The sequence below is a fragment of the Notechis scutatus genome, chromosome 12, assembly GCF_049901735.1.
Source record: "Notechis scutatus isolate UNSWTSFEM ecotype Mainland chromosome 12, rNotScu1.2, whole genome shotgun sequence".
In the NCBI taxonomy this organism is placed as follows: Eukaryota; Metazoa; Chordata; class Lepidosauria; order Squamata; family Elapidae; genus Notechis; species Notechis scutatus.
Genome location: NC_142020.1, coordinates 7583437 through 7599786, shown reverse-complemented (window position 1 = coordinate 7599786; position 16350 = coordinate 7583437). Strand labels below are relative to the sequence as shown.

The following is a 16350-nucleotide window of genomic DNA, read 5'->3' as shown; positions in this document are numbered from 1 at the left end:
CCCAGGACGCTGGGATGCTGCAGCCATCATAAATGCAGTCCATGCCACTTGCCAAGCACCCAAAGTTTGATCACGCGACTCTGGGGATGCTGCAACAGTCCTAAGTGTGAAAAATGGTCGTAATTTTTCAGGGCTGATGTAACTCTGGTTATTAAGCAAATGGTTGTAAATCGAGGACCCTAGGGAAGAGAAGGACCAGGGAGACATGAAAGCAGTCTTCCAATAGTTGAGGGGCTGCCACAGAGAGGAGGAAGGGGTCAAGCTATTTTCCAAAGCACCCAAAGGCCAGACAAGGAATAATGGATGGAAACTGAGAGATTCAACCTGGAAATAAGGAGGAATTTTCTGACAGAGCAATCAACCAATATAAACAGAAGTTGCCTTCGGAAGTTGTGGGAGCTTCATCCCTGGAAGCTTTCAAGAAGAGATTGGGCTGCCATCTGTCAGAAATGGCGTAGGGTCTCCCGCTTGGGCAGGGGGTTGGACTAGATGACCTACAAGGTCCCTTCCAACTCTGTTAATCTGTAAATGAGAATTAATCTGTATACACTTTTCTCTCTGTTGCGTATATTAACTAACTCACGTCTTTTACAGTTTCACAGCTCTGAATGCCAGCAAAGAGAAGAAGAAGAAGAAATACTCAGGGACCTTGAGCGTCAAGGAGATGCTGAAGAAATTTCAGAAGGAAAAGGATGCCAAGAAGCAGAGGGACGATGAACCCAAGCTTAGCATTCCCTCGTTGGCCGAAACCCCAGCTCAGCGGGAAGCGGAGTCCGTGCCTGACCCTCTCCTCTCCCTCTTCGGCCACACGAGTGACAACGACCTGCTTCAGGCCGCCACAGCCATGGACTCCCTGACCGACCTGGACCTGGAGCAGCTTCTGAGCGAGTCTCCGGACGAAAGCCCTTTCCTGGAGATGGAGAATGGGAGCGATCCCCTGGGAGCAGGCCTGGAACCCGACCTCAAGCAGGTCCCTCCCTCCCTTCCCGAGGGACTTCCAGAACCACTGATGAAGCGTGTGGAGGAGCTCACTCAGGTAGGGTACATCCAGTTTGCCCATACATCAAGCCATGCAGGTCGTCCTTGGCTTTAAAACCGGCCACTTAACTGCCCTTTGAAGTTAGGATGGACTTCAGAAAGTTATTCGACAGATCAAAGCAGCTTGCCCAGAGATGTGGAAGTTTATGAATCTCGGACCTATCTTGCAAGAGAGGCTGCTCTTAATCGTTGCTGTATATTTGTCAACTGGCGAAGGGGGGGGAATAATATGGGTTTTTGTTTTTCGTCCTTTAAATACGCATCTTTTTAAAACGTTTTGCATACTTTTGTGTTGCCTTTTTATTTTTATTTTCCTTTTGTCTTTTCTTTTTCAATTTTAAATTTTTTTTGAATTAAAAAAAAAAGTTCGCTGTTAAAAAAAAAAAGTTATTTATGACCCATCTTGAAGTTACAATTGCTGTACCACACCCCTGGGTTTATGAGAGTTTTTGGTTTGATTCAGCGCAGTTCCGTTTTGTTGGGGCTGTGGCCTTATCTACCTTTGAATCCATGTTTTGTAACTTTCCTCCTTTTTTTAAAATAATCCCCTGCTCTCCCTCCTTCCCGGCCCGGTGTCACTTTTGCCTCCTAACTGTTCCTTGTCTGTTTTCTGAATTAGGCTGCCCGAGCTGCAGAGAGAGAAGGCAAACACAAGTTCTTCAACCAAGACATGAATAGCATCTTACTGGAGTAAGCCCCCTTCCTGGTTGTAGAAGTCAGGCCCTACAAGCCTCCAGAAAAGCGAGAGGGGAGAAGCTCCCTAAAGCGAGCATCTTCGAGATGCTTTCCTTAGGGAGAACATCAACATAAACCTTGGAGACAAAAACCTATGAAGAAGAGTTGCAGGATTTGGGTTTGGCTAGTCTAGAGAAAATAAGGACTGGGGAGGGACAGGATAGCAGTAGTCCTGTATTTGAGAGGTTGCCACAAAGAGGAGGGGGACAACTTATTTTCCAGAGGGGACGGAAACAACAGGTAAAATCTAATCGAGGAGAGAAGCAACCTGGAATTCAGGAGAATTTTTTTGACAGTGAGAACAATTAACCAGTGAAGCAATTTGCCTCCAGAAGTTGTAGATGCTCCATCACTGGAGGCTTTTAAGACGAGAACCATTTATCTGAAATGGTATAGGGTCCCCTGGTCGAGCAGGAGGATGGACTAGAAGACCTCCAAGGTCCCTTCCAGCTCTATTCTGATCAATTGAGTGTGATGTTCTCCGCCACATGCAGATTGGTACTGATATGCTCCCAACAAGCTGCAGTGTGGAGAATGAACAACCATCCTGTCCCAATTGATTTTCGTGACATCCGTTTTTAGTGACTGGTCACTTAAAATGACCTCAGTTGGGGCCCTGGGCTACTTGGCCTGCATTTGCAGCTGTTTGTTTTGCTTTTGGCTTATCTCATTTGTACCCGGCCTTTTTATTATTTTTATAAATAGCTCAAGGCAGCAAAATACTTCATATTCTTTCCTCCTCCTGTTTTCCCCACAACAACCCTGTGAGGTGGGGTTGTGCTGAGAGAGGGTGATTGGCCCAGGACTATTACCCAGCTGGCTATCATGCCTTGAGGCAGGTTTTGAACTCACCGTTTCCTCTTTTCTACCTGGTGCCTTAATTGCTACCAAACACACACACCTTATGACTGCAATTTGCAATGTTTTTGCAAGAAACCAATGCTTATTTCCCGTTGATGGCAAAACCAGGCCCATAACAAACAATGGGTTTAGTTTATGACCACCCTGTTCACTTAATGACCAGATTACAATGGGCCCAGCCACACAATAAATAGCCCACGTCACAACTGTCATGACTTAACAACTGCAAATGCTATGCTCAGTTATGGGTGATAAATCGATAACCGCCTGTGGTGTCTGAAATGAGTCCGGGAAGGAGACGAAAGGAGACTTCATACTAAGTATGTATGTAGAGGTCCCCAAAATAAAACAGGGCAGGAATACTGTGAACTAGTCAGCAACTGGCTATTCTGACTGCCTTTTTTTCATGTTGGGTGCAAAAGCGTGCCAGTTTGTCAGCCAGCAGGCAGGAGTCAGCTGATGTTTTGGATCAGCAGTTTATTAGAGAATGATTCCAGCATCGCCATCAAATATGTGGCAGGGACCATCACCTGAAAGATTAAAACAAAAACAACAAAAAAAAAGCTCTTTGAGCCACCTCTGGCAAGGTGATCTTAGAAGCAGAACAAATTGGGGAAATTGAACAGCTCCGTTGCATAACGGGGGGATAGAAGGAAAGGGACATTTCCAGATTGCATTGGTTATTTTACTTGCGGGGGAGAAATTATATTTTACTTTGAGGCCAGTGGTGAAACGTTCTTAAATCTAATTTGGGAGAGGTGTAAAACCCTTGTTCCACGGGTTTCAGAGTTTAACCGGCATTGTTTTAATCAGGTGGCATGTTTACTAATCAGGTGGCCCTTAGGGAAGCCGGCTGAACCGGAGCTAAATAATAATTCTTCCTCTTCTGCCCTCAGTATAGAGCTGCAAACCCGGGAGCTGAACAGCCAAATGCGATCAGGGGTCTATGCGCATCTGGCCTCCTTTTTGCCTTGCAACAAAGATACCCTGGTTAAGCGGGCCCGGCGACTTTACGTGTACGAACAGGTGAGTGAGGGTGGGGGAGACAGCTGCTGGCCAATGAGCCATTGGACAGAGATGGGCATAATTCGCATCCCTCCGTTGGGTTGGAAAGGCTTTGCAATTGGTCGCTTCAGGCTTCTGGCAGGAGCAGTCTGGCCTTTTCCTTAGAGTTTACTAGGTGAGGGAAGTAGAGAGGAAAGCACGCTTGGAAAAAGAGTGAAAAAGTGTCCTGTGACATATAGCCCCAAAGACCAGCCCAACTTCCTTTTCTTTTAACATTTGGGGAAGAATCTTGGCTGAGGAAAGGAAGCTGTGCTTATTTGCAGCATTTGGGTGCCACTTTTTCAACGAGGCTAAGATCGATCATCTCTCACAAAGGAAAAAATCTTTAAAAAAAAACAAAAACCAGACGGGCCAATGCCGCCACGTAAAAGTGTCCCAGATTACAAGGGATGAAAGGAGATTTATGGTGAACCCAGTAACTTCAGGAAGAACAATGGCCTTTTATTGCCTCTCTGGAAATGTCATGAAGAGAAAGCTGAGCCTTTAGGAAGAGGGTTCCATGACGTTTGAGTCATACCTAAACACGTCCAGCTCCTTGCCCCCTTTACAGACCTCTTAAATATGAAGTGAGGTCCACAGAAGTCAAATTTGTGACTAAAACTGAAAATGTGTAGCTGAGACAACTGTATCAGGTAGAGCATTCCAGACTTTGACAACCCTATTACAGAAATCGTTTTTTTTTTTACAGTCAAGTTTAGAACAGTTTGCATTGAGTTTAAAATGGTTGTTTGCGCACGTATTATTGCAATTAAAACATAAAAAGTCATTTACAGGTAATGCATTTTTGTATGCAACACCTCAGTTTGACCGCAAGCGAAGCAGTTCCAGGTTATCCAAACCAAGAATTTCAAGCCTAGTAGCGTAGGGAATTCTACTGTGTACAGAAGAATGCAAGAGTTTTCTCCCGAAATAACTTCTGAACCCGCTTGATTGTACTGATGTCAGATATATGGTGGGGATTCCAAACAGTTGAACAATACTCCAAGATTAGTCTAGCATAAGTTTTATACGCTTTGGTTAGCAATACAATGTTTCCAGAAAAGAAACTTAGTGGAATTAAGTTAACTCCTCTTAGTGCTTTTTTAGCAATGCTGTTGTTATGTGCCTGATAGCCCACAATTGTGCTTTCCTCCATCTTTAAATAAAACCACTGCCTGACTGTGGGTACACAGTTACCTAAACAGAGCAAATGGGAGATAGATCGCTAACTCTTGGTGTTTTCTTAGGGGGGTCGGCTGAAGGAACCACTGCAGAAGCTGAAAGAGGCCATTGGCAGAGCAATGCCTGAGCAGATGGCCAAGTACCAGGAAGAATGCCAAGCACACACCCAGGCCAAGTTTGCCAAGTATGCGTTTCATTTGTTTTTGTTATCTCTCCAGTCACCCTTCCCTGCAATTCTTGAGTCATAACTGCTGAGAACTCTTGGGATGTCGTCTTATTATAGGCTGATCCTAGGCAGGCAGAATACTTTTGGGGAGAAGGGCCTAGCGCCTCAGTTATCATTTTCCTTCTCTCAGGATGCTGGAAGAGGAGAAGGACAAGGAGCAAAGAGACCGGATTTGTTCAGAGGATGAGGATGATGATGATAAAGGAGGAAAGAGGATCATGGGACCACGGAAGAAGTTTCAGTGGAATGACGAAATCAGGTTTTCTGGAAAACATCTGGATTTTAAAGCCCTGTTCTGGGTTTGGGGAGAACATAGTCGCCCTCCCTCTGGGATTGTGCGCGCTTTTGCTTTCCCATGCTCACGGTTGGTGCAGGTCGTCCTTGACCAACAGCACTGAAATAAGGGACGTTTGACTGGTCCTCGCGCTTATGACCATTGAAGCCTTTTCCCCACAGTCACATGATCAAAATTCAGGTGATTGGTAACCGGTGTGTACTGGTAGCTGCCGTGCCCTGAGATCATGTGATCACCGTTGGAGAACATCCCAGCTGGCTTCCAACAGGCAAAGTCAGTGGGAGGGATGCCAGATTAGTTGAGCTTACTTTATATTCATTGCACCTCGTACCACGAAATCAAACACCATCTTCAGGGCACATCATGACCTTGAAAATAAACACAAACGCACATCCTTCACCCTCCACACATTGAATTGAAAACCTCCCACACCGCACCAACACTGCACTATACAGTAGAATTCAAAAGAGCTCCTGCCCTGGGATAGAAGCTGTTTTTCAGCCTAATTGTCCTTGTTTTTATTATCCTGTACCATCTACCAGATGGTAATAGTTAAAAAAAAAGGGGGGTGCCCAGGATGAGGTGGATCTTTGAGAACGTTTTGAGCTTTTTGAAGGCAGCGGGAGCTATAAAGCTCTTCCAAAGAGGGGAGAGGGCAGCCAATGATCCTCTGGGCAATGACATTAACCCTCTGGAGCGCTGTCCTATCTGCCACAGTGCAACTGGCAAACCATGCACAGGGGCAGTAAGTTGCAATACTTTCTATGGTTCAATGGTAGAAGGTCACGAGCAGTTTTCCATTCAATTGTTATTTCCTGAGAAGTCTCAGGTAGTATAATCTCTTCTGGGCCCTTTTGACCAGGGCTGCAATGTGAGCCCCCCAGGTCAGGTCCTCTTTTATGGTAACACCCAGAAACTTAAAACTGGCCAGTTGCTCCACTCAGTCTCGATTGATGAGCAACGGCTGGAGGTCTGATCTGTTCCTTCTATATTCACCTAACAACTGCATGTTTCGCTTAACAACTGTGGCAAAAAAACATAACATTGGGTGTGACCCAACAACCATCTTGCTTAGCAAACAGAGATTCTGGTTCTAATTCTGGTTGTAAATCATGGATTGCCTGGTTTAAAGGTCTCTTGGCCAAGTCATTTGGCACCCTGGATCCTGGTCCAATTTTAAAGCAAGAGACTTACTATGATATTTCTCACTGAAGGCTGTTCAGTATCATTTTTAACTGGTTTCTGTTAACAGGCCTGCTAATCTACATAATATTGTGCATAGCATTAGCCTAGTTGGTGACTTACATAGAAAAAAAATAGCATGCAACCAACCTCCTGGAAACCCATCTTTTGGGGAGATATTCAATAGGAAATGAACAAATGACCAAGCAGAGTCTGGATAAACAGGTTGAGAGAGGGAAAGAAGGGATACATCTCAACCACCGTAGAAGTTTGCCCAATCGCCAGCTAAATGCCCAGAAGCAGATTTCTGTCAGGCATTTCAAGATACTGAACAATGAAGTCTGGGAAAGATATAGAGTTGATGTCACTGCTCCTTAGGTTGAGGTGGAATTTGAGGTAGTAGATGAGAACATTCCAGTTGTGAAAGCTGGACTGACAGCTTGAAATCATAATTTAAAATAGCTTTTTCAGTCTCCGTTAAATGACACTGTATGTAAGGTTTGGGAGATAGCTTTGGAAAACCTGATAAATGTGTCAGGGTTCCAAGTAACGTACCCACAGCAAACAAAGCCTTGAGGCAGGTTGATTCCTCAAAGAATAAGTTTATTGGATATGTCATATTGGCCTGGTTGGTGAAAACCAACTCTGACTATTCCTGCAATTTTCACCCAGTTAAAAGTGAAAGTTTTCCACTTTCTCAAAACACTCAATCTACATGGTCCAATCAGGATGCTGCCCGGTTGCTAGGTGACTCCAATTCCCTCCTTCCAAACACCTGCAGGAATGTCCTTGGTTCCCAAGAGAAAGCATTTTGTTTTGACTACAAACCCCAACTATCTCTATTCCCCCTTCCTGTCCCTCTTTGCCACTGTGTCAGCGCTGAAGTCTCAAAATGGCCTCCGTCAGGCCAGCTTCAGGGCTGACAAAACATTTTTCCTCTTGTAGGGATTTGCTCTGCCAAGGTGTGAAGATGAAACTGGATGGGTATGACGTGGAGAAGAACAAAGCTCAGTCTATGGAAGACTATGTAAAAACATTCCTAGACGCCGAAGTCAAACCTCTTTGGCCAAAGGGATGGATGCAGGCCAGGTAAGAGAAATGAGAAGCCACCAACTCTTCCTTTCCCATCTAATCAGTCCGTAAGTATCTTAGATGTAGTAGAGGTTCATCCAACCAGGTGTCGTGCATTTTTTATTTAATTTCCTCAAATCTTACAGAGTACACATTACATTCATGCATGTGCCACTGTGTTAATATGCTCCTCCTACATAATTTTATTACTGTTTTCCCTGTGCTCTGTGCCACACACTAAATAAATGAAAAACATCAGAGGAACGAAAAGCAAAAGACTTTGTCAGCATTCCTAATGAATGTCAGATCTGGAATTTGGCTTGCAATAGAGTTTCTAGTGCTGTGTTTACACCATAAAGAGGTGATAGATGGCTATCGAACGGCCGAAGCTTCAGCCCAAACCAAGGAAGAGTAAATAATGTGAATGAAAGGCCCAGAAAAGTCTTGTTTGCTTTGAGAGGAATGGTAACTAGGAACTCCGGAAGAAGAAGTGGCTCTTTGCCCTATTTGTGTAAATTGGGACTGTGTAGAAATAAGAGCATACAAGTGCCAAGAAACCTTTGTCCTGTGGTTAATAGGAGCCGTAGCAGGAATTTGTGGTGCTTGTTTCTTCAGAATGGCACTATAATAGGCTAATTGTTTGCTTTGTCACTCAGAATGATAATAGAATCATAGATCTGGAAGGGGCCTTAGAGGTCTTCTAGTCCAAGAAACCTTATGCCATCCCAGACAAATGAATGTCCAGTTTAGTTAGTCAGATTTAGTTTAGATTTAGTGAATTAAATAGAATGCTCAAGTTAGAATGTCCAATTTAAATAGTTAGGGCTGCAGAAAAAAAACAATTGCAGCCAGCTTGCCTTCCGTTGAAGACCTGTATACTTCACGGGTCAAAAATAGGGCTCAGAAAATATCTACAGACCCCTCACATCCTGGACACAATCCGTTTCCACTGCTTACCTCAGGACGCCACTACAGGGCATTGCATGCCAAAACAAGTAGACACGGGGACAGTTTTTTCTCTCGTGTCATCACTCTGCTGAATATGTAAATCCCACAGCACTGTCTTAGGTCTAACTATATTTACCCATGTAGGTGTGGCTGTATTGTTATCATGCTCATCTTTCTATTACCTTTAGCTGTTGGAATATTACGATTATGTTACTCTGTTGTTTGTATGTATACTGAGAGCTTATGAACTGGAGTCAAATTCCTTGTGTGTCCAATCACACTTGGCCAATAAAGCTATTCTACTCTGGCCTGGCCTGTCCCATCTTATCCTGTCCGTTTCTATTTCTATTCTATTTCTTTTTCTTAAAAAACCCCAGTGATGTTTTATTCAGCCAGATAAAACAAGATTGGAAGGGGATACTATTGAGGATGACCCAGTAACATAAAAGAAATGCTTTCTGTCTTTTTTTGTCATGGCTTGTTTTACAACTGATGATTTTTTTTTTAACAGCAAATGTGATTCCTGTACTTTTGTGGTTCAATTATTGTCCTAGAAATCTTTATTCCTGTTATTTTCAATGCCCATTCCCTTTATTGGGTGCAACCAATTTTGGCTCAATTCTCTTCTTTTTCAGGACATTGTTCAAAGAGAGCAGAAAAGTGCACAGTCATCTCACTTCAATCCCGTGAGTATTTCTTACATTGCCAGAATATAAAGCGGGTGTTAGGAGTAAAAGACGTGAATGTACTGATGTGAATGTACAATTAAGCTGATCTTTTGCTAAAAGACTGTGCGCAGGAATCTTCTCAACTAACGTTTAGTACTTACTTGGAGTTAGAGGAGGGTCAATGGGACTTAAAGGAGGCTGAACATAGTTCCGCTTGTAGCTACGTAGGGAGACTAGGCTGGTCCCTTTTTAAACTCCGCCCCCACATTCTGCCTTCCTTCTCCAACAGTGGGGTTCCCTTGCTTCCTACCAAGTTTAATTGTTGCTGTCATTCAAAACCCCTCCCTCTCCTATTCTCTTAAGAACTCATATGTACATATTTCCCCCAGGTTTCCTACTCAAAGTGCTTTTAACTGGAAGTTAAAAGCAACTTTAATTAATGACTTTCAGCAGGGACACGTTCCATTTTATATGTGCACATTTCTTTAAAGAAAGCTACTTAAATAAATTGGATTTGTGTTCCAATTTGAGCAGTTTATGGCCTGCCCCGAGCACCAGAAAGTCCTCATGTTAGTCACTGTGGCAAGTTTTATCAGCCTGCATTTCATTCTCCTGGAAATAAAACAAACCTCTCTCTCTTGGTTGTGTTTCCCTCAGAACAAAGAAAAAAGTGATGGCCCCTCCAAAGGTGAAGGGAAAGGTGAGTGATTTGGTAAGACTTCCCAAGAGTTTTCAGCCCTGGGAGAGATTGCAGAGAGGTGCCATAATGACGAAGGTGTGGCTGTGTTTGTATGAAAGGGGGTCTCCAGACTGGCTTTGATCATTTGTCTGCATGCATAATTTCCTTGTTTTGCTTTCCAGAATCAAATGAAGCTCGCACCTCAAGGATTTTGCCATCTAATAACTTAACAAGATAGTTGTTTTGGGTGTGGCGGTAACAAAAAAGGGGACTGAAAAATATCGAGTAATTCTATAATGTATTTCTAAGACCTAGTGTCATGCCTCTGTCGAAATCTGATTTGGAGGGGGAGGCCGAGCAGCTGATGGGGAGTGGGAGTGTGGCTCTGTTGGCTGTGGAAGAAAGGGGGGAAGGGCAAAGGCCAGCTGGGCAGAGCAGGGGAGAGGTAGAGCAAGGGAGAGGGAATTTGGAGGAAGATCCAGGCCCACCCCTTCTTCATCCTAGGGCATGTAGGGAGGAACGGAGAAGGGAGCAAAGTGATTTTGCATGGCTTACGGGGGAGGAAGGGGCCCTGATTCCCTTCATTAGCTGCAGCTGGGAACATAGTGTATAAAAAAGGAAACTGCGCACAGCAAGTTGTTGGGAGCAAATTGTGAATTATCTGGTATCAGCAAGGCTTATCGGTTCCGGGCACCTTCCCAATTGTGTGAGTTTTGCTGGCCTTCCAAGTCTGCGATTCCTTCTCCTGCCCTGTCAAGTTAATTACTGCAGAGTGGTTTGTGTGGATTTTTATTTACCGTTTGTATGCACTTTGTGTTTGGACTGAATTTCCTCCACTTAAAGACTGTTCTTGGGAGAGTTTTTTCTCCAGCCGAAGGTAACCTGGACATTGGGGGCAAAATTGGAAGTGCTAAAGGAAACTCTTCTTACTTATATGACTGTGTTTCCTTTGTACCACGCCCTTTGGGTCATCACACCTAGCAGAGTAGTAGTATGTCTCCCAGAGTGATCACACAAAACTCGTTTGACAATTGGATTGACCTCTTGAAAGGACATTTCTCACACAACTCTTGTGCTTTTCTTAGGAGCCTTCTGGCAAACCAGAGAAGAAGATTCCCCTTCCCGTCCCGTTGATCCACTCCAGCGGTGCAGTTTCTCTTTCTCCGGATTCCCAGGGGGTTGTTGTCGGCCTCAGCCCTCAAACTCGGGAACTGTTGGCCATGAGTTCAAATCCACTCCCCAGCACCATGGTTGTTCCTCCTCCTCCTCCTCTTCCACCCCCTCCTCCTTTCAACCTGGACGATTCTCTCGACGAGGACTTGATCCATCACACGACTTCATCTTTGGAAGCTGTCTCCAAGGAACTGGCTGCGCTCAACAGCCGGACAGGAGGCAGCAGCCCCGACTTCACACTCTCTCCGGCCCTGAAGACGCCCGTGGAGAAGCCCCCGACTCAGAGCAGCTTGGAAGAGAAGAGGATCTTCCCCAAAGCGGCTCCCGCCCCTGCTCATTCAGCTGCCGGCGGCTCCATGCAGTCTCCGCTTAACTTCTTGGCCGAGCAGGCCTTGGCGCTAGGCCAGCCTCCTCAAGAGAAAAAAATGGAGGCCCCCACTTACAAGGAACTGCCTTGCCAGAGTCCTCCTTCCAAGCACCTGGATGCCCACCAGGCCAAGCCGAAACACCACAGCCTGCCTCGTGTGCTGCAGCAGGGGCCCCCGCCCTCAACCCCAGTGCAGGCCCCCAAGTTAAAGTGTTCCCTCTGGTGGCCCAGCAGCAGAAAAGCTTCCCCCTTCCCGCCTTTCGTCAAGCTGCAGAACCCCAAGATTGTCTCCCCGCTGTCTCAGCGCCCTCTCCTCCAGCAGCAAGTCAAGACCCCCGCCAAGGTTCCCACCTTCCATTCTTCCTCCTCTCCTTCCTCTTCCTCCTCCTCCTCCTCCACCACCATCTCTCCCAAGACCCCCAATTCTTCGGTGTCTCTGAGTTATGCCGGGAAGCACCCCAGCAGCCCGAGTTCCTCTGGGCAACCGTTCAAGTCGCCCTTCGTGGCCCTGTCCAGGCACGTGGCTTCTGCCGGAAGTGTGTCGTCTGCCATTTCCTCCACTCAGAGCTCCCCACCGAGCAACATCCTGCCAGGCGCCTCGGTCCCTTCTGCTGGGCAGGCTGCCAGTCGCTCCTCGCCCAGTTCCATGGTGAAGAAGACCCTCGTCCCTCAAAAGCTGACTTTGGTGGCTCCGCCGGGAGGTCCCAACGTCAGCTCCAGCGGAGGAACACAAGGAGTAGCCAAGTTGCTGACATCTTCCCTGAAACCTGCCGTGGTTAGCAGCTCCACACCCTCTACCTCTGGGCCGGTGAGTGGCTCCTAAGAACGTCCAGGAGTTTGGCTGCAGTTCAGAAGTGCAAACCGGCACCATCCAGATCAGGTGCAGCTGTTTCAGATACCATTGTGCACTTTCGTCTTCCTAACCCTTCCTTTCGTTTTTTTGAGGCCATCTAAAACTTGCAAGCTAGAAGAATTGAGTTGTGCCCAAATGTCCTTGAACCCAGCTTAGGAAACCTCCTGCCTGAATGCCTGAAACGAAGCAAGGCTTGGTGACCTTTCAAATTTCTGGCCAGTTGTTTAAAAATAAAAAAAAACCAGCTGCCCACCCCATTTTATTTGATTTGGGGAGTCCACGGGCAACATGTTGACCCTTGTGCCCCAAAGGTGCTTTGCCAAAGGACAATTGGTTCTTTTCCTTGAAAACATCTTGCTTCTCATCCAAAAAGCTTCCTCAGTTCTGAAGCAAAGAAGTGAACTGAACTGAAGAAGCTTCTTGGATGAGAAGCGAAACTTTTTCAAGGGGGAAAAAAACTCACGAAAGTCTAGTTGCCTTTTGGAAAAGCACTTCTGGGACAGCTATGACCTGGTTGATTGAGAATCTCCATAGACATGTTGATCTTTGTGCTAAGTGGTAATCTGTCAGTGCCATCTATAAGTGAAAGAGCCATATATTTATGGTGACCTTAATTGCATTCACTAAAAAGGGGGGAAAAAAACTCCATTTCTTGATGTCTACCGGGATCCTCAATCATCCAGTCATCGTTGTCCCAAAGGTGCTTTGCCAAAAGGCAACTGGACTTTCTTGGGTTTTTTTCCCTTAAAAACATTTCGCTTCTCATCCAGGAAGCTTCTTCAGTTCACTTCTTCATTTCTGAACACAGTGCACACAGGTATGGGAACAGCTGATACCCTTTAAATAGATTGCCAAATGGGTTTTTTAAAAAATTTCTTAAAAAACCAAAACTCTTTATCACAAGCCTACATACAGATTGTGTTGAAGGCCTCAAAAGATACTCCCCTACAGGAAAACAATGGATTAGCGGTTCTAAGCCAAGTGCTTCTGTTACTATAAAAGGCTCTTTCTGCCAATGCCAATGTTCATTTCAAATTGTGCTTGTCAACTGCTCCATAATTTTGGGAAGTGGGCGAAGAAGGCAAAGACCTCTTCTTTGTGAAATGATGCACCCACTGACCGTTGCTCTTCTGCTCTGACTGGTGTTTTCCTCGCCCATCCTTTCCCCTCCCCCTCCCCTCCCCATCTCCCAGAAAGGAACCGGTGGAGCGGTCTTGCTGACCAGTTCGTCTTCCTTGAACGTCCTGTCTCCTTCCTACAAGTCCAACAGCCCAAAGCTGCCCGCTGCACTGAGCTCAACTCCGCTGGGGATTATCTCGCCGATCCATTCCTTCCCTCTGCACGTGATTTCCTACAGCTCTGACTCCTCGTCCAAGGCTGGGGTGTCAAAGGACGTGGTAGTCACCGGCCCGACCCCAGGAACATTCCATCACAGTGTTGGCCATAGTAAGTGCTGGTTGGGAAAGCGGGAGGTGCTCACACGCTGGGGGTTGGAGCCTGTAAGCATTGCTGCAGATAATGTGCTCCCCATTGCTTCTACATGCACGCGTGCTCTTTCCCACCCAAAGGGATCTTTTTTAAAAAAATAAACAAACGAACTCATCTCCATGAACTTGTCCTCCGATGAGTTACGAAGATCCCTTCCTATCTCGCTCATGTTTTATGTCTTGTCATTGCCACTTGTCTTCGCTCTGCTTTTGCATCTCAACAATTCTGGGCCCGGGTCCTGACCTCTTTTAAAAGCTGTATTTCGGTTGGGACAATCCATCCTGGAATGTCTTCTCATGTACATGGATTCCCCCCAAGCCTCCTTTCCCCTTCCTTTCATCCACTGACACAGCATGGGAAGGGTCCAAGATCGAAAGTCCTGGTCTGGCACACCTACGAACACAAAGCATGGGCCTACTGAGCCGTGGCGGCGCAGTGGTTAGAACGCAGCATGGCAGGCTGACTGACTGCTCCCTGCCAGGAGTTCGATTCCTGACTGGCTGAAAGGTTGGCTCGGCTCTCCATCCTTCTGAGGTCGGTAAAATGAGGACCCAGATTGTTGGGGGACAAGAGGCCGAAGCTGTAAAATGCTTAGAGAAGGCTGCAAAGCACGGTGAAGCGGCATATGATTCTGAAGTGCTGTTGCTGGTGCTATCCCCATTTTTCAGCTTTCGGTTAAGTGGCTGTGAAGGGGCTTTTCCCAGATGGACCTCAAAAAGTATTCAAAAACTTCCGATAGGTTGGAGTTAACATGCTTTCTAACAGACGCAAGCTAGCGCCCAGTTTTTTGCATCGCTAACATTGATGAGGTTACCTATTTAAAAAAAAAAAATCTGCAAGAAAACAACCAAGCTCAGAACAGCAACAAGGGCCTCTCATTTTAACCCTGAGCTACAAATATTCTCCTTTATTGGCAAGTCTGTTTTGTCTCTTTGGGCAGCAAGCCCCCTCCCCTATCTTTCTGGAAGGGTCACCACCCCCTTAGGAATGTAACCGTGTCCTTGGAAGTATTTGTTGGCGATCTATACCCCTTAAAATAGATGCAGACCCCCCGAGAGATAAAAATATTTCCCAAATAGGAGACCCCCTGCTGAAATTCTTGCCTTCTGTTCTGTGCTGTTGGTGCTGGATGATGGGCTTTGCAGTAGACACCCCTGGTTTCCCCGGGCATTACATGACCTTGAGCGTCATCTGTGGTGTGTTATTTGGCCGCTGTTCCCTTCTTCTGGCTCTGCTTTTGTCGTGTTAAATTGCAATTGCTCTACTCGCTGTCCTTTGTTGTCGCCGGGCGCTTGTAGCTGGAATATGTTAGTGGTATGTAATTATTTGAACTGAAACTGTTGAGATGGGAGCAGAGAATTAACGTTTTTGGCTCCGGCAGGGAGACAGTCCAGGCTGCCCCTGCTAGCTCATTCCTTGAGAACCGCCCTTTCAAGCGATGACTTGACCTGTGGGAAGGGAATCGTTGCTGGCATTTTGCCCCATCCAATGCCCTGCGCCCCTTCAGGTAGGTTGCTTTTTCAGAAGCGTCTGGTGTATGTGTGTTCAGCTGCCACCTCCAAACTCGTGGGCGCGTCAGCCAAACATTTCTTCCTTTTTTTTTAATCTTTACCGGTTGAACTTGCTGAGCAGCCAATCAGATACGAGATAAAGAGGTTTTTGCTGGAGAAGTTTTTGGCACAGGTTGGAGGGCGGAGGGCGGGTCCTTTTTTTTTCACCTGAATCCATCCATTAGACCATCTTCGACTCATTTGTCTTCAATGTACATTTGTTTCTCTTCCTTCCCTCCTCCTCCTCCTCCTCAACCCCCCTCTCCTTTCTAGGTCTTCTGGCTGGGTTGTCCACCAGCCTCCATCAGGCAGCGCCGCCTGCCCATTTACCCCACAGTTTGCCAGGTAACTCCTCCGTTGCTCTTGTTTGGTTTTGTGCGGTTCTGAGTCACTCGACAAGGCACCTCCTGGGACGGCTTGCCAGCTTTGCCTGCCCATCATGAATTATTACTTACTTAGCACATGGCCCGTTGTACATTGTAAGGGTCGCGGTGGCTCAGTGGCTAAGACATCGAGCTTGTCGATCAGAATGGTTGGCAGTTCAGCGGTTCGAAACCCTAGCACCACATAACAGAGCGAGCTCCCGTTGCTTCTCCCAGCCTAGCAGTTCGAAAGCATGTAAAATGCAAGTAGAAAAATAGGGACCACCTTCGGTGGGAAGGTAAGAGCGTTCTGTGCACCTTCGGCATTTAGTCATGCCAGCCACATGACCACGGAGACGTCTTCGGCTTTGTAATGGAGATGAGCACTACCCCCTAGAGCTGGAAGCGACTAGCCGTATGCGTGAGGGGAACCTTTACTTTTATCCTTCACATTGTACAAGGACTAGCTGTGTACTGTATATTAACATGTCATCTCGATTAGTAGAACCCCCAAAGAGATCTGGGTTCAACTAGGCCAGTGGTTCTCAACTGTGGCCCTCAGACCCCGGGGGCCCCACAATGTCATCATGGGGTCCACGAAGGCTTGGAAGAAAGGTTACAATTTAAA

The 16350-nt window shown here is 46.3% G+C and overlaps 1 protein-coding gene across 1 annotated transcript in view; it reads left to right on the top strand.

Annotated features, from left to right (window-relative positions):
• The window catches only part of UBN1 (ubinuclein 1), a 34310-nt gene that overhangs the window by 12737 nt on the left and 5223 nt on the right, over positions 1 to 16350 (top strand). Inside the window, 14 exon segments of the mRNA XM_026680747.2 lie at positions 595 to 1036; positions 1658 to 1728; positions 3531 to 3660; positions 4926 to 5044; positions 5217 to 5345; positions 7509 to 7652; positions 9218 to 9268; positions 9908 to 9950; positions 11015 to 11663; positions 11666 to 11714; positions 11716 to 12277; positions 13516 to 13768; positions 15192 to 15317; positions 15634 to 15705. Coding sequence (XP_026536532.2) covers positions 595 to 1036; positions 1658 to 1728; positions 3531 to 3660; positions 4926 to 5044; positions 5217 to 5345; positions 7509 to 7652; positions 9218 to 9268; positions 9908 to 9950; positions 11015 to 11663; positions 11666 to 11714; positions 11716 to 12277; positions 13516 to 13768; positions 15192 to 15317; positions 15634 to 15705 — 2840 coding nt within the window.